Source organism: Orycteropus afer, unplaced genomic scaffold, assembly GCF_000298275.1.
Source record: "Orycteropus afer afer isolate SDZICR_OR568_19922 unplaced genomic scaffold, OryAfe1.0 scaffold00095, whole genome shotgun sequence".
NCBI lineage: Eukaryota > Metazoa > Chordata > Mammalia > Tubulidentata > Orycteropodidae > Orycteropus > Orycteropus afer.
In genome coordinates, this window is record NW_006921682.1 from 9,863,121 (window position 1) to 9,882,194 (window position 19,074).

Here is a 19,074-nt window from a genome sequence, read left to right on the forward strand (position 1 = left end):
CCAATTCAGGAAGTAGTCCTAGAACTGGCACAGGAACAGTTTGCCTGTTTTATTCATCAAAGCACAGGCCTAGCTTACAGTCAATGTGGGAGGAGATTAGACAAGGGCATGAATATGGAAGCCATTACCCATTTAGGGTCCTCAAAATAACAATTTACCACGTAAGTATTGTTAAAATCCTGGTCAAACAAGATATTTAGAGAAGAGTGATACTGAAAGAGGGGGCTGTAAATCAAGAATATTGAGAAATCCTAATTATTATTGCCAGGTGCTGTTTTGTTCTTTCCAACTCATACTGCCCCATGTACAACAAAATGAAACAATGCCTGGCCCTATGCCATACTCACAATCGTTGCTATGTTTGAGCTCACTGCTGCAGCCATTGTGTTGAGGGTCTTCCTCTTTTTTCTTGACCCTCTACTTTACAGAACATAAAGCCCTGCTCCAGGGACTGGTACCTCCTGAGAGCACATCCAAAGACAAAGTCTCACCACCTTCATTTCTAAGGTGCATTCTGGTTTACATCTTCCAAGATATATTTGTTCATTCTTCTGGCACTTCATGGCATGATTAATATTCATTGCCAACATCATAATTCAAAAGCATCAATTATTCTCAGATTTATATTACAATACCACAAATATATATAGCCCTAACAACTTAAATACAAACACACACACACACACACACACAAATGCACTAATCTTATGTATTCCTATTCTTCACTGGATGTTCTTAATGGAACTCCAATGAAATACTGTGGCATTATTTTCAGCCAGATACTAATTTTTAATAAATCTATTATTAAAAATGGGTATATATTTTTAAGAACATGTTTCCGAATTTATAAGCTACTAATTTAAACATTTTCATTCCTTAAATGTGATGCTGGGTGAGGAGGTGGGAGATCAACCACTGAAAGAATTAATTCAACTATAAACTTTGTAGATTATCTGGTAACCTACAGCTTATTCTGATTCAAATGATACTTGGATACAGGCTTGAATAATAAAGACAATTTAAGTGGGAAGGTGACTGCAATACTGCATATGTAACTATTCTCAACACATTCAAAAGCTTCAAAAACTTACGAAAGGAGTAGAAATCTAATTCATTGAGGTTCTACTATCTGCTAAAAGCTGTACTATACACACTGATCTTATTATTTTACTTAATCCAGTTAAAATCTTCTGGAATGGGTATGATTATCCCCATTTATGAATGAATATATTGAAGACTGTCATTGTTACAGACTTAGAAAGTTGAAAAGCATGGAATAGAACTCAATTCTGTCTGACCCTACAGCTTATTTGTTCTTTCAATTATATCAAATAGTTTCTTCATGGTGTCTTCAATGGAGGGGACTAGGTTCTACTTTATTTCTGTTTGAAAATGGTTTTTCAACACTTTACTTTTCTGTTTCCAGAGTCTTATTCATGATAAACCATTTTATGGAAGCAAACATTTACACATCAGAATCTGACATTTAAAGAAATCCTTTAGTTAATTTTTCCAAATTTAAATCATGCTTCTCCAATCATCCATTCCTCTAAATCTGCAGTTTATTACAGAAGGGTGTACATATCTAAATACTAATGGCTTTAGGAAAAAATGGGCCAGGAAAAAAAGAAACAACTCGAGCTTGGGGATTTAGGACCATAGTCTCGGGAGACATCTAGGTCAACTGGCAGAACAGTCTGCAAAGGCAATGTTCTTGCTAAAGAGGCAGTAAGGCGGCATCTTTTGATTTCCTCTAACTACACAAGGGGAGCTCTGGTAGCGTAGTGCCTAAAGCACTGGACTGCTAACCAGAGGGCTAGTGGTTCAAACCCCCCAGCAACTCCTTGGAAGGAAGATGGGGCAATCTACTTCCATAGTGATACTGCCTCGAAAACCCAAGGAGGAGGGGTCGCTATGAGTCGGGTCCGACTTGACGGCACATAACAACAACAACAACAACTACACAATAGGAAGACAGAATCACCACCAGGAGCCCAAGGCCCGTTCCTATGGGGCCAGACATGTCACCACCCTCCAGCCCTCTTACCAACCTTGACACCATCCCTCCAACAGTATCCACCACCTCTTTTCTGGGTTTGATAATTCGTTCAGTGGCCACACAGAACTCACAGATTATGGAGTTTATTAGGGAAGCAACAGGCTACAAGTCAAGTTCAGGATCACGCTCAGTCTCTCTCAGCTCACTGTGTCTCTCTCAGCAGTGAGTTTCTCTCAGCAGCATGTTTCTCTCAGCCAGCAGTCAGAGAGAAATTCCTTCTGCCTCTAGGAGGGCTCTTTATGAGCCTGGCAGAGTGGCCCAAACCAACCAATCCCAACATCAGAGTTCTACACACCTGAGAGAAAGGGAACTTTTCCAGATTAAGTCGTATTGCTCCAGGTGGATGACTTTAACAAGCAGCTACTCAGTTACTCATGGCAAAGTTACAAAGACTACAGCTAGAAAAGCCATACCATTAATTTACTACACCACAGTTCTGAATTTTACTTTGGTGAGTAGTGATAGGAGTCTTAAAAGCTTGTAAGCAGCCTTCTAAGATGCAACTATTGGTCTCTCCCTGCCTGGAGCAAAGAGAGTGAAGACAATCAAAGATTCAAAGAAATAATTAGTCCAAAAGACTAATGGACTATATGAACCACTAGCCTCCACTGCCTTGAGACCAGAAGAACTAGATGGTGCCCAGCTACCACTACCAATTGCTCTGATCAGGATCACAATAGAAGGTCCTGGTAAGAAATGAGAATAGAAAATGGAGAACAAAGTTCAAAATCATAAAATAGACCAGATGTACTGGACTGATAGACTGGTGGAATTCCCAGGCCTATATAGTCTGTAGACACCCCTCAAGCTTAGAAATGAACTCACCCCACAGGATCTACTTTCAGCCAAATAACAGACAAGTATACAAAATAAACATTAACATCAACATCATTAACATTAACATCAGAAAGGTGTGCACTCCTTGGAATATTCCATGGAAGGAGATCAAAAGGGCAACATGTGCCCAAGAATAAAGCTCAGATGGCAGGACAAACAGTAAAGAAAGACAAATGGAAATGGTAACCACAGGGAGGAAGTGGAAAGACTGCTGTTACATTGTGGGGACTGCAATTAATGTCATGAAACAACTATGTATGAATTGTTGAATGAAAAACCAATTTGCTCTGTAACTTTTCACCGAAACTACAATAAAATGTTAAAAAACTAAAACAAACTTATCTTAGGTCTATAGTTTATACTGTATCACAGCAAAAGGAGTAACATCTTTTTAGTGCATTAGCTTTGATGTTCTGGATAATGGTTTAAACATTCTAACTAACAAATTTTAAGCTCCTTGTGAAGCAGTACCATTAACTATGTATTTATTTCTCTCTCAAACTGGATAGGTATTGAGGATTGAATGAATCGGAGGAGCAGAAAAAACTTGAAGTGCTACAAATTAAAATGAAAACATCATAAAAATAAAGCACTAATCAAAATATTAGTTATTTTCAATACCTGGTGACATATAATCACAGCAATAGTAGGCATAGTAGATGCATGCAAGATATATATTATTTCTATTTAGGAATCATTATAATCTTCAACTCCAAAATATTCCTTGTTATGATCAGGACAGGGTGATCCTAGGATATTTGTTTTAGAATGGGATAAAGGCAGCCAGGAAAAGGAAATAACAGAGAGGGACCAAGAAGAACTCTCAAAGGTTAAATGATGGAATAATTTAATATGTATTCAAATATTTGTTTCCATTTGTTGTAAAAATGAATTTCATTTGTTCAAAAACTGGAGGGTACCTACATATTGTATTTAATATCAAATAAGACCAGAGTATATAGCTAATAAAATGGCGAATACCAATAGAAAATACTATAAAGGTATATTACAGATCAATAAAACAGGTCTAGTTTGAGAAAGAATTTTAGAAAAGGAAAAATCTATTGTAAGGTTCTGGCTGTGCTTCCCTGAAATTTGATATAAGGAAATGGGGAATGTGATAGCTAATCATAATGAGCAGAAACTAAAAGAAAAGTAAATTATATCTATGGCTCTATATCTCTAAAGTGGTCATCACTACAATGTATCAAAATAGCATTTTAAAACAAAATAACACCAGCCTTTGCTTTCTCGGAAAATAAACAGAAAGCTGGGAATTTCCAGAGTACTCAAACTCCAATTTTAATACTTACGTAAAATAAAAGCATAATATGTTGTTTTGTTGTTGTTGTTATGTGCTGTCCAGTGAGACCTGACTCATAGCAACCCCTTCTTGAGTTTTTGAGGTGGTATCACTACAGAAGTAGATTGCCCAACTTTCCTTCCAAGGAGTGGCTGGTGGGTTTGAACCACCAGCCTTCTGGTTAGCAGTCAAGTGCCTTAGGCATTACACTACCAGAGCTCATATATAGTACCATAAATTACTTAAAACCTTATTGATACTTCACTACTTTGAGAATTCCACAGATTAAAAAAACAAATGTCTTGTGAGAAATAAAAAAAATTAACCATTCACTTATCATCAAATTAGATAATCATCTAGTCAGTATAGAATTAAGAGATTATTAAAATTTATACTGTCATTATATAATCCCACACATTACATTAAAAAGGAAGACTAAACTGCAAAACCCCCACGTATCTAGGCAAATTTTCCACCTACCAGTCAATGTGTAAGGTACATATCTTTTTCAAAAAATGTCACAAAATTGGCATTTCCAGGGGCTTTTTAAATTTATAAACCAAGAACATATTAAAAAAACAAAGGTAGGCAAGGGCTCAGTTACCCACTGATACAGTCATTTTTAAAAAGTCTTTAAAAAGTACTTGATTCTATACTATGTTCTAAATGCAAATTCAAGATATAATTTTATATACCTAACTTACTATATACAAAAATCTTTCTAATTTTAAACATAAGTATTTGGTCTGAAAAAATAATAAATACCCAAGAAAGAGACATGTATATTATCTGCTAGATTTGCTTACACGTTTTCAAGATACACTAGCATCAAAAAAATAAAAGATACTGCCATAATTAAGGGATTTTATGTCAATCGCTACTAGCATTCAGAATACTTATCAGTTCAGGACTTTGCTGCAACTGGTATATTTAATATGAATTATTCTGTAACATAACCGAGGGTAACATCTAAATGAAAATGTTATTAAATTTTAATCATGAAATTATATTTGCATTTTGCAGACAGATGACAATTGTGAATGATTTTCTATGTAAAATATGTAGCACTAAAACCTCATAAATGCTTAAGTTTAATACTCTTTTTCTGCCTAATTTATTTGAGAAAATCAGTAACTCTAAAAAAAAGCACATTTTAGGGAATTATTGGATTATTCATCTGTTGTGAATCCGTGAGTATTGTAACAGTAGTTGAGGCATGTTCTTAAAAATGTTCTACACATTAAAATACATAATTCTCCCTCATGGTGTAATTACCCAAAAATAAGTAAGAAGATTAATTCTAGCAATAATAACACAGCAAATATAAAATCTGTCATTAACATACTTCTAATTTTCTAAATGGCAAAGAATTTTTCTCACTCAGAAGATACAACTATGTTTATCAGGGAACATTATTTGTATCCTAAGCTCCTGCTACAATCAAAGTTCCAGGCTTGATTTGTACAAATACAATGAGAGCTAACAGGTAAGTAAGTATAAGAAAAAGATATATATGAATAACTACAAATCAAGGAACTCTGTTAAGTAGTACAGATAAGGAACCATAGGAATTTGGATGAGGAATACAGTGGTTCCATTTAAAGTAATGAAGGAAGAAGAAAAAACTAAAACAGTTATTTGTATAGGGAGTGAGGCAGGGAGAAGAGAGTAATTTGCTAAGTATCAGTGTTCATGCTACTTAATTATTAGGATTTATTGTACTAGAAATGGGGTTGTCAAGTTAGATGAATAAGGATGGAAGAATAAGGCTGGTATAAAAACAGACTCTTGCTATAGTAATTTCACATAAATTCCGTGGTATTAAAATGGTTACAAAAAACTGAAGTAGGCTGGGCTCTAAGAAAACTATGTTTTAAAAACATAGCTGCACTTACCACAGGTAAGAAGGCCCTTTCCTAACAGTGGTAAACACATGCACACACGCACTGCCATCAATTCGGATCCGACTCATAGTGACCCCTCCTTGGGTTTCTGAGGCGGTATCACTACGTAAGTAGATTGCCCAACCTTCTTTCCGAGGAGTGGCTGGTAGGTTCGAACCACCAGCCTTCTGGTTAGCAGTCAAACGCCTTAGGTACTACGCCACCAGAGCTCCTTACACAGTGGTAGAGGTCACTTAATCTATTGAGGGGATCCAAATAGAATCTGGAGCTCAAAGTACACACAAATGTGTTAATATTCCAAAAGCAACTTCAAAATCAAAGGAAATATGACCGATTATTTTAAAACTATTCCCCCAAATCAGTACTAGTACTATGTAAATCTTTAGCAGTTTATAGCTTGACATCCATAATTTAATCTTCCATGAAAAAAGAAGTGTCTCCCCAAATTATCTGAAGAAAACAAACACTTACTGGGCTATCTGACATAATACACAAGCCATTTAAAATAACAAATAACATACGTTATGTTCTGAGGGATTCAATTCCTTGCCACTATTACATGGATTTCATTAGAATGGTAAAAAAGCAAGGAGGCAGTCAAGGAAAACTTGAAGTAATTTTAATCTATAAGATTACTGCTTTCAGAAAAGTGATTTATAAAAAAGCAAAATAGTTTATTACTTCTAAGTGGGTACCAGTCATCATCATATTTGCCATTTATTTTTACCATAAATAATTTCAAAATAATTTGTTCTTGAAACATTAGGCACAGGATTATTTTCCTGAATATTTGCAATGTATCTTTGAAAATATTTTAAGTTTTTTAGATGTAAAAGTCATTCTCTAACATTCAAAACCAACTGTCATTTTCAAAAAGACAGTGCTTTGGTTTTTGATGTCTATTAGGTAAATCACTCCAACACTTTGCAGTCAATTACCAAAGGCTGTAAAGGATTACATTTCAGTTTATATCTAACAAGAAAACAAAGCAGATAATGAAGCTGCCAGCTATACATTTTACATATTACCTTACACTATGACAATCTATATTCATACAGAATATTGCTCTTTGCTTTAACCTACTGTCTTCAAATATACCACAAAAACATAGCCAATAAAAACAAAAGTAAACAAAAAATAGGGCTGTTACATCTAAAAAAATGATTAACATCTCTCAGCTTTAAATGGAAAGTGTTGGTATCTAGCAAACAAATCTTTTTCTGCCAAAAAAAAAGCAAATATCCTAACAATTATGAATAAAAACAATATAAACCAATGTTTCAAATTTCCATTATTATACACAGAAAATAATATATGCTGTTACAATATTAATCACAGACAAAACTGCAGTCACATTTCACAAACTTTCAGTGTCTGACATTTAAGAAAAGGCTTACTTAAGAGCCATGCTTCACCAGCTCTATGAATATGTCACAACTGCCAGCAACAGATATAGCAGCATTTCACTTTGCAGTGAAAAGATGCCAGTAAAAATATACGCATATATGAGTATGTTTGTTCGCTTGTGTTACATGTATGTGCATGTGTGTGGGCATATACACCAGCCTTAAAAAATTTAATTGGAAAGTAAAAAGAAATTAGGGAAGGGAATATTATATTTTAAATAACTTACCTTTCGTCCATCACTTGCATGGCAATTCACATTTAGAGGAGTCAGTAAAGCCATTAGTTTTTCTTCATTACCACTCCTACAAAAAGGTAATAAGTCAATTCCTATAAAATTACAGAGCTTCTTATGAATATATATTTTCACAAGAGTGGCAAATAATCTTGGTTTGCTTCAATACCTTTTACATGGATCTCAACTAATCTCTTGCTATATTAAATTGAATTAATTTATTTCTAATTTATTCTTCTTAATCATTATATGGTAGTACATCTTGGATAATATAGCTGTCTACATTATTTGCTTTATTTATCTTCGTAAAGTCATCTTCTTAATTACAAACAAACTTTATACTGATAAGTGATCTAAAACACTGGAGTGAAAAATACATACAAAATAACACCAAGAGCTAATCAATTAAATTATAAATGATGAAGAACAAAAGAAAATGGATGAGAATTTTTAACAGTTACTTTATGCCCCTCTTTCAAGCTGTGCTGGAAAATTTTTCAGAGAAAAATGAAGAGACTGGCATTTAAGAACTCCAACAATATCATTCCAAAAGCTGGGCAACTAAGGTTTGCAGGTACCGTAAGAAATGTTTCCAATAAAATTAACCTTATAATCAGCACCACATTGAAAGATTTTATCATTAAAAATGCCAATCATGTAAAAAAAAAAGTACATAAAGATTTTGTATGAGGTTTTATTCACATTATCACATAAAATCCAAGCAAGACAATAACATGTTTTAATTTTTATAGTCCTCCACCTGCCCTCCCTCTCTTCTCCCTTAAATGCATTATACTCACTTAAAATAAATGGAATCACTTACCTAGCAGCTTCTAGGAGTTCGTCTTTCTTGTATTCACCTAGATGATTGCAAAATATCATGCTGTTAGCATTTGGCAGAAGACAGATTAAGAAATGCAGTAGGCAGCAAATAGAGAATTAAATAGAGAAGAACAGAAAAAGAGAGTCCACACCCCGCTGGGTGATGGAGCCGTGACGTTAGCCAGCTTGTGAAGGCAGCATCACCAGTGCCTTGGAGACGGGCAGCAAATTGACGCAGCTTCTTGTCCAATCCTCAGATGAAATAGCTTTCTTCAGACAACCAATGAATGCTAAATCTCGTGTCCAGAAACACATTCCCTCCAGATAACAGCATGCCAGCTGAAGACAATGTCCCCTTCCCCCTTTTCTATTCAGGCTGTCACAGTATACTTGTGAAGCATAATATATTGTGAGACAAAAGCAAAATAATGTGGCTCTTCAAAGGTGCAAATTACTAGTCTTCAAAACATTCCATTTTGTTTGTAATGGCAATGGAAAGTTTTTTTAAAAAAAAATAAAAAAAAAAAACATTAATTACCATTGTTGAGCTTTATAAGCAATAGAAAATGCAAATATCTGAACCATGAAGCCTTTGCCTCTATAGGGTAGGTCTGTAGACTAGAAATACGTGAACTACGTACCAAATGCTATGAACCTCTTGGAGGCAGCGCCCCGAAACCAAAAACAATGAATACATTCTTAAATGACAATAATATTCTAAAGTGCTGTAATCTCTTATATTCTATAAAAATTTAGTACCAAATTTAAAACAATAATAAATATTAAAAATGTATTTTTTAAAAAGCGGCTGCAGTCTCTGAGAATGAACAAATATCCAACTAGTGAGATGCAGGTAATTTTCTCCATTCTATTTTTTCACAATGGGTTTTCTTAATCTGTCACAGTCTGAAAACAGAAATATAACTGAAAACCTTCCATAACAAATATCGTAGGGTGTTCAAAATCTAACAATCAAATTTCTTTTGCAAGCTCAGTTGAAGGACAAGAAATTTTAATAATACAGCATTAGTTCATTCAACAAATAAAAAGAACAGCCAGGACTATGATTCAGCTATAATACGCTGACTCAGTTTGCTGTATCATTAAAGAAATAATTACACAAAATGTCTCAGCAAATTAATATGACAGTAAATATAAAGTGTACATTTAAGAAGGAAAATTTCAGATTAGATGAAAATATTATACTTTATTATCGAATTAGCTTACATTATTTTTAAAGTATTATCAGTGAATTTTATTTCTTTTTTTGGTATAAAATGCAGAATATTGATGCAAATACTAGAAAGACACCTCAGGCCCACCAAACATATATTTAAATTATTTACTATAATTTATTATTAGTAAATATTCTTTTAGCTTAATCTTTGTCTTGCCTCTTGAATTAAGTTAAATTAAGATCCAGAAACAATACTAAACCCAATACTTTCCAATAAGGAAAAAGGTTTTAAACAGCTATATTATCCTAATGGAATTCTGTATACCAAAAAAAGTCACAGGTTCACAATATATACTGATAACTTAGAATGCATAATTTCATGATCATAGCCGTTGGTCTTTCAAATTTCCCATAAATTGTATTCTAGGTTTTTTACCTAGTTGACTAACAGTATAAAATCCATATTATTATATTCTCTAGCCATTATGGCTCTTGTCTTCCCAAAGTCAAAGACCTATCTTTAATAAACATTTTAGTTTGTAATATGGAAAGGAATCAATTTAAAAAAGCTCTTGTGAGGAAAATGGTATAACTCATATCCTCAAATACCTTAAGAACCAAGATCAAAGCAAATTAAATTATGGATATATATAAATATATCTATATAAATATATGTCATTCACTCAATCAGTCACAAATATTCATCTGTAAAGCCTATGTGCCAGATTGAGACTAAAAGAAAGCCACTATTTATTACCTCTGACCTCAGAGGATATTAGTCTACTAAAGGAAACAGACAAGTAAACAAGTGACTACACAGAGTAAGAAAAATCTCTTAATTAAGAGCTCACAGATAAGCCTAAATGGGATTAACTTGAGGCAGAAGAGTCATGGTTCAGCAGTCATTATTTCCAAAAATAAGGGAAACTGAGCAGAATCTTTTTTTTTTTTTAATTGAAATTTGGGTAAAAGTTTACAGAGCAAATTCATTTTCCATACAGCAGTTCATACACATTTTGTCTCATGACATTGACTGCCATTCTCCACAATGTAACACCTCTCTTCCCCCATTTTCTCCCCGTTTTCTCTCCTCTTTCCTGTGCCCTTCTCTCCTTTGCACTCCTGTGCCATTCTCCACAATGTAACACCTCTCTTCCCCCATTTTCTCCCCATTTTCTCTCCTCTTTCCTGTGCCTTTCTCTCCTTTGCACTCCCACTCCCCAAGCTGTCTCCCTGTGCAAACACTGCCCTTCTCTTCTCCCAGGATCAATTGCTCCCAGGAGTGTATGTACCTGATGTAAATGTCCACCCTATATGCTTGTCTAGTGCCTAAAGCACTTGACTGCTCACCAGAAGGCTGGCGGTTCAAATCCACCAGCCATTCCTCGGAAGGAAGGTTGGGCAATCCTACTTCTGTAGTGATACTGCCTCGGAAACCCAAGGAGGGGTTGCTATGAGTCGGGCCGACTCGATGGCAAACAACAACAACAACTGTTTGGCTGGAAGCCACAGGAGTGAGTTCCAGACCTGAAGAGTGGCTAGGGGCTATAGTCTTGGGGGTCTCACCAGGCTCCATCAGACCAGCAAAGCTGGTCTTTTTTATAATTTTGAGTTTTGTTCCACATTACTCTCCCACTCTATCCAGGATCTCCTGCACCAATTGAGCAGAATCTTGAAAGAACAGGTACTCCACAGGTGAAGAAGATCAGAGGGAAGGCAGCAACCAAGGTAAAAAAAATGAGAAGGGAAACAAACCTTAGCTCTGTAAGTCTGAAGCAAAGGACACCTGCAGGGGAACTGGATAGGATGAGGTAGAAAGGAAATGGAATGATCAGGAATAGCTCTCTAAAGTAAGACGTTTGAACTTTTTTTTGAAACTAATGAAGAAATACTGAAATACTTGAACAAGTAGATACCAAATATATTTAAAGATCTGCATGTTTGTAATTACATAAAATATGTTCATACTCTACTCCAGTGAATTTTTTGTTGGGGAGGAAGGTGCTCCTTCACCCACCTACCTCCCTCAACATTACTCCCTAAAAAAAGAAAAACAACAAAGAAAAAGGAAGAAAGAGAGGGAGAGAAAGAGGGTGGGAGGGAGAGAGGGAGGAAAAGAGTGAGGGAGGGAGAGAGGGAGGAAGGGAGAATTCTGACAGTTTATATTTTGGAATAAGTATAAATTCACTGATATACAATAAAACACATTAAGATTGTGAATTGAAAACAGCTACTATTGAAATTTAAGTCATAGTGAAACACGACTTCAATAAGCTAGGTAATAACTGCAAAGTACTTAAGACTCCCAAAGTTCAAAGCACGCCACCTACATAAACTTAGCATCAAGCATAGATTACTGATGTTTTTGCCATGAGCCACATTTTTGAAAAAATGTTACTGGCTCCTGGATAAGTTGATAATAAACCAAAGCTTTCAAAAGTAAACATATAAGTACATCCAACAGAGTCTGATCCAGGTATTACAAATCACTATGTACTTTTATTCTTAGAGCTTTTCTGCAATACATTCCAGCATCCACTATTTGGTGCCCAAGGACCACAATCCATAAACAATCAAAGATATTTTTTTCAAATGCCACATATATTGCAGGCACAACTAACAGAAGTCTCTCACACACTATGACAGCAAATCTGAGCTAATTAACAGCCAACCACCAGTTCTGTTTCATTTTAGCCTAGAATCTGGAAAAACTCTGGGTGAGACTATGGTGCTGTATGGAGCATTTATATTCTTTAATAACATCCAGATAAGGACTCGCAATAGATCACCCAGAAGGAAACTAGGCAATTATAGTCAAGATAATAGCAGCCAAGGATGGAAAAAATAGATGGCTTAAAATACTTTTCTTTGATTAGAATAAAGTGGCAATTAAAAAAAAAAAAAAGGCACAAAGTTTACTCTGCAATGTCTAAATTGTTTTTATTAGTCCAATAACTAATGATGGTATATATATAATAATATTGTTGGTAATTGCTGTCAAGTCAATTCTCACTCATGGTGACCTCATGTGTGCAGAGGGGAACTGCTCCGTAGGGTTTTCAAGGCTCCTCAAGGGAGCTCTGATGGCATAGTGCCTAAGGCATTTGACTGCTAACCAGAAGGCTGGCGGTTCAAATCCACCAGCCACTCCTTGGAAGGAAGATTGGGCAATCTACTTCTGTAGTCATGTTTGTTGTTGTTATGTGCCGTGGAGTCAGACCTAACTCATAGCGACCCCTCTTTGGGTTTCTGAGGCAGTATCACTACGGAAGTAGATTGCCTAACCTTCCTTCCGAGGAGTGACATACTGCCTAGGAAACCCAAAGAGGGGTCACTATGAGTCACATCTGACTCAATAGCAGTTGAGTTTGGTTTTGGTTTGGGAAGCAAATCATCACATTTTTGCTGTTGTTAGGTGCCTACAAGTCAGTTCCAATTCATAGCGACCCTATGAATTACAGAATGAAACACTGCCCAGTCCTATGCCATCCTCACAATTGTTGCCATTGCCACAGACACACATATATGTATATAAACACATGTCTACTCATATAAACATACAGGTTAATGTGTGAAATAGCTACATAATTAGAATGATGGTTAAAAATAAAATCGCCCTGTTTCTCTCAGGAGGTCAGAAATAACCCTAAAACTTAGTATAAAGGCAAAATTAGTTTTTGAATAAAAATGAAGGAAACCTATGCCAATAAGTAGAAGTTATGACTATGACCTATCTCAAGGTCAACATTTTAAAACACTTTTATCCCTTGATAAGCACCCAAAAGGATCAAAGTGGACTTAGTTTTATAAAAATAAGTCATTCGCATTGAAATATACACATAAAGTAGAGGGTCAGAGAAAAAGAGGAAGACCTTCAGTGAGATAGCCTGACAGTGGCTGCAGCAATGGGCTCACACAAAGCAACGATTGTGAGGATGGAGCAGGATTGGGCAGTGTCTCGTTCTGTTGCATATGAGGTTGCTGTGAGTTGAAACCTAACTGATGGGTGTGGCATAGTAACCACTGTGCCACCAGAGCTCCTTTGCACTTCCCACAGCAGGCTTTAATTCCTCAACTTATTAGATATTTCAAGGGAAGACCTACATCAGTCAAGAATCTTAGTCATCAGGTTAAAGTATGGGCTCTTATGTTGCTAAGGGCTCAGAAGTGCCATGAATTGACAATTCTGACACAGATATTTTCTCATCAAGGTACCAGCATACATGAGTTGAAATGAATATTGTAGTTAAACTGACACCCTATATTGGGAATAAAATATTAATTGATGAATTTCATTATATTTTCACTAATAGGTTTGAAAATTTAGAACCAGCTGTTGGGCTGTGAAAGATACTAACTAAAGCACTAGGAGATAATCTAACGTTATAAAGAAGTTAAAGTTAGGTCTTCCTCCAAAAGCAATTTGACCTTTATATTAACATTAACTAACATTAAACATCAACTGTGCTATAATCCCACCATAACCTCTAAATTGTACTATCCAGTACAGTAACCACTAGCCTCAGACAGCAATTTATATTAATTAAAATTATAAAGAAATAAATTTCTTTTATTTATTTCATTGGCACTAGCCATATTTCAAGTATGCAGCAGGCAAATGTGGCTAGTGCTTACCATACTGAACATACAAAGGGAGTATTAGATAAAACTGCTGGCTTTGACTGGAGTCACTTTATATTCCAGGAAAACTCCATTGTGCTGCCATCAGGAAAACAACGGATAAGGATTAAATGATCGCTAAAGCTGCAGATCAAAACTTCTCATCCAGCATTTGATTTTCAATATTAACCAGATCGGACAGTTTTAATACTGTCCTAAGCAGGCTTTAAGTAAAAACATAAAATTATCTGGGGCAAAAAAAGAAAAAAAAAATCTGTACTAAATGGTTTGCAAGTGGTACCTGGGGACGTTAGAAGTAAGCAGTAATTCTACCCCAACCTACACCATCCAGTTGGTTACAATTCTAAATTTTTGGTAAACCTTTAACCAGATGCTAAAAGAATAACACTTTCAGAAGAAAGTGCTTGTTTTTGTATAGTTATGCTCTTTTAATTATAGATATTACTATTTCATTTTTAAGATTCTTTTAAAGACAAAAAGCTCACCTGAAAGTATAGAACTAGATATAAATCAACAGTATTTTTAATTGACAAGATTTTTACAATTCTTTAGGAAAACAGAGATGCAAAATTAGAAAATTAGAAAACAAATTTCCCAAAAAGGCAACCAAATGCAACTGTTTTATCCAATATAACAATATTTGAGTCATCAGAATTATAACATAATACTTATCAACACAAAAACTCAACCAGTGTTCTAAAACACAATGTAACACTCATCTATAACAAAGGATCTGCCGAAATATATAATGTAATCAAAATATCATATGGTTGTTACCATCAATTTCTTTGTATGCAGTAATATGACCTCTCTGAGCTACAGAACATCTAAGACACATACATAATCCATTTACTGCCACTTAACAGACTTTTCAAATCACTTTCAAATCAGACTTTTTCCAATCACATATTTGTTTCTGATATTCTGTCAAATGGTTTTAGAATGTAACTCAAGACTTTTCTCTGCAAATTATTTTGTGAAACACATGGGTATTAAACTTGGAGACATAAATCTAAATATACACTGGCCAAAAAAGGAAGTATTAAGGGATATACATTCTCTTAAATTGGATATTAAAAGCCAAGAGAGCTGCTTCTTCAAGCAGTTGTTAATCAATGTGACATTATGCAAAGTGTGCCTATACTTCAAAAGAAACCAACCTATTAGATAATGTGGCTGAGGAAAGGACGTAATGCTACCTTAAAAAGAACATAAGAAAGGAGGGAAGGAGAAAGTGATGAAAGGAAGAAGAGGAAATTCTTTCTAAGTATGGCAGACAGTGAAGCCATGTACTGAGTCTAGGTGACAGGAATACCCACTGTTACCAAAGAATGGCAGGTAGAAGTTAGAGGAAGTATACTAAAATTTCCTACAATATTTGTTCCAAAAAGTGGTTTGGAAAAGTAAAATCCATACTTGTCATAAATAATATAAACCAAAAACCAAACTCACTGCCACTGAGTTGATGCCAACTCGTAGCAACCCCCTTTGGGTTTCTGAGGTGGTAAATCTTTACGGAAGTAGATTGCCCAGTCTTCCTTCTGCAGAGTGGCTGGTGGGTTTCAACCTCCAACCATCTGGTAAACCAGCAGTCAAATGCCTTAGGCACTATGCCACCAGAGCCCCTTACAAATAATATAGCCAATATTAGTATTTTTTGTTCTATACAAGTGGTCCTTTTCTATAGTATTGATCCACACTCCTTTCTATGCAAATCCAAAATCCAGAAAGGTCTTCTGTCAGCAAAATTTAACCCACTTAGTGTATATACAGTGGGCAATCTACTTCCATAGAGATGACAACTTAGAAGCCCAAGAAGGGGTCGCTATGAGTCGGATCCGACTCGATGGCAGTGAGTTAGTTTGTTTTTTGTGTATACAGTAATCATGTTTCACTCTAAAAATATGAATGCTTAATTAAAGGGCACAGTCTCAGACTCCACTAGGGATATTAGGTAATATATAGTAAATATCTCTTTCCTTATTTGGTTTGTATATTTAAGTATAAGCAACATGCAGTAAAATTCACCTTTTATAGGCATATAGTTCTATAACTTTTTATAAACTTATATAGTTGTGTCATTATCAACACAATCAAGAGACAGAACATTTCCATCACTCCAAAAAATTCCTCATGCATCTATGTAGTCAATCTGCTATCCCAACCCCATTCTATGGTAGCCATGCATCTGATTTCTGTCCTTATAATTATTACAGAATGGAATCATATGTAACCTTTGAGTCTGGCTTCTTTAATTAGCATATTGCTTTTGAGAATCATCCATGTGGCTGAACCTATCAGTCATGTGTTCCTATTCATTGTTGAATAGTATTCCATAATATGCATGTCCCTGAATTTTCATATTCATTAACCAGTTGATGAAAATTTGGGTTGTTTCCAACTTTATTTATTTATTTTAACTCTAAACATTCACAGATAGGTTTTTACACAGGAATATGTTTTCATTTCTCTTAGATACACACCTAGGAGCAGGAATGCTGGGCTGTAAGTGTTATGTTTAATTTTATAAGAAATGCCAAACGATTTCTTTTTTAAATCTGAAAAATTCTAAATTCTGAAATATGGACCTATCATCTCCAAAAAGAATAAGAACAAAAGAGGGAAAGTTGACAGATGAGAAATATTAACAGTACTGCTACAACTTCATACCTGAAACCTAATCCTGCACCTTATAGGGGCAATTCATCTAACCTAAACTAATAATTTGCACACCTTTTAATTCTTCATTTCTCATTTGATCTATCTTCCACATATATAAACGGGAAAATAGTAGCTGTTTTTTTTTTCGCTTTTGGCTCACAGTATATACCCATTGCCATCAGTGTTTAGAAATGGTGGTAAACATTTCTTATAGACTAATTCCACAATAGAGTTATGGATAATGAAAAGTAAAACCAAACCCTGAAAAATATAAACCAATGTTACGTCAGTGTCTGAACGTCACTGCAAGGCTATATACATGAAATAATGCCTGTTGTTGTTGTTTGCCGTCGAGTCGGCCCCGACTCATAGCGACCCCTCCTTGGGTTTCTGAGGCAGTATCACTACGGAAGTAGGATTGCCCAACCTTCCTTCCAAGGAGTGGCTGGTGGGTTTGAACTGCCAGCCTTCTGGTGAGCAGTCAAGTGCCTTAGGCACTATGCTACCAGAGCTCCTAAAATGCCTATCACTGATTAATCTAAGAAGTTTTCTAAAAAACATAAGAATCAAGAAAATCTTTATAAAGCATTCAAGAAAAAGATAAAAGGCACTGAAAATACATAAATCTAATTTCCACCTTCTAAGAACTGATAATCAGGTAGACATACATCAGCATGCACAAAAAACAAGAAGGGATAACTCAAATTTCATTGTTATTAATGTAAGATTGCATTATTCATGCTTTCACTAGAAATGTTGTTGCTTTATTTGGCTACGTATTTTAAGTAAAAGGAAGTAGACAATAAAACTAAGGCGTGTTGGGTTAAACATATTCCAGAGAAGAAAATTAAAATGTACAGTAGACATGTTGGTTCATGTCCTCTATATATTGGATAATGTAGCAAATTAAGAAAATTTTAAGATTATCCAAAAATGAGCATCTCCTACTTCCATTTCTCTTGTTTGTACTTCAAATAAAAATATTCTCCTTATGCATAGAGAAACTTGAAACAATTTCCCAAAACAAAATCCAATAGAAATTTTCAAAGAAAAATGAAAATATTTCATCAATTTTTGAACCTTTTCTTCACTGTTTTCTGAAATCATCATAAACATCCCCACATTATCTCCTTCTCAACTATAGAAAATATAGAGAGTAGATCAAAGTATAAAGAGCAAGTTAAAACCAAAAGTAATATAGCCTATATTATTAATTTAATAATAGAAAATGGTTACATAAATTAACTGTACTGATCTTTTCTTTAGTTTTGAATCTACTATTGTACCAAAGAAAGGAGCAAAATGGCTTTCAAGACATTGTATCTCAGAAAAAAAAAAACAACTCAACTTCACTGCCATCAAGTCGATTTCGACTCACAGCGACCCCCACTGGGTTTCCAGGGCTGTAAATCTTTACAGAAGTAGATTGCCCAATCTTCCTTCTGCAGAGCAGCTGGTGGGTTTGAATTGCTGACCTGCTGGTTAGCAGCTAAATGCCTTATCCACTATGCCACCAGAGCCATATCTCAATAGCCCTCTTTATAGTCTTCTAAATACAGTATTTTCTAAAATTGCTTCTTTTGGAGAACATTTTCTCTCTTTAATATATCTGAAATTTCTCCTAGCCAAACTGTGCATCACGAATGCCTATCTTGAAACCAGTAATACTAAGAATCAAAATGGGTTACTCTAGTCCAACAGGTCTATACAAAGGCATTTGACAATGTGGATCATAACAAATTATGGATAACACTGTAAAGAATGGGAATTCCAGAACAGTTCACTGTGCTTATGAGGAATCTGTACACAGACAAAGAGGCATTCATTTGAACAGAACAAGGGGATACTGCAAAGTTTAAAATCAGTAAGGGTATGCATCAGGGTTGCATTCTTTTACCACAGTTATTCAATTCGTATGCTGAGCAAACAATCTGACAGGCTGGACTGTATGAAGAAGAACATGGCATCAGAACTGGAGGAAGACTCATTAACAACCTGTGATATGCAGATGACACAACCTTGCTTGCTGAA

At 35.1% G+C, this 19,074-nt stretch overlaps 1 protein-coding gene across 1 annotated transcript in view; it reads right to left on the bottom strand.

Annotated features, from left to right (window-relative positions):
- The window catches only part of LOC103198537 (poly [ADP-ribose] polymerase tankyrase-1), a 326,026-nt gene that overhangs the window by 136,876 nt on the left and 170,076 nt on the right, over nucleotides 1-19,074 (bottom strand). Inside the window, exons 5-6 of the mRNA XM_007942708.2 lie at nucleotides 8,566-8,602; nucleotides 7,737-7,812 (exon numbers count right to left, since the gene is read on the bottom strand). Coding sequence (XP_007940899.1) covers nucleotides 7,737-7,812; nucleotides 8,566-8,602 — 113 coding nt within the window. The remainder of the gene's footprint in view (nucleotides 1-7,736; nucleotides 7,813-8,565; nucleotides 8,603-19,074) is intronic.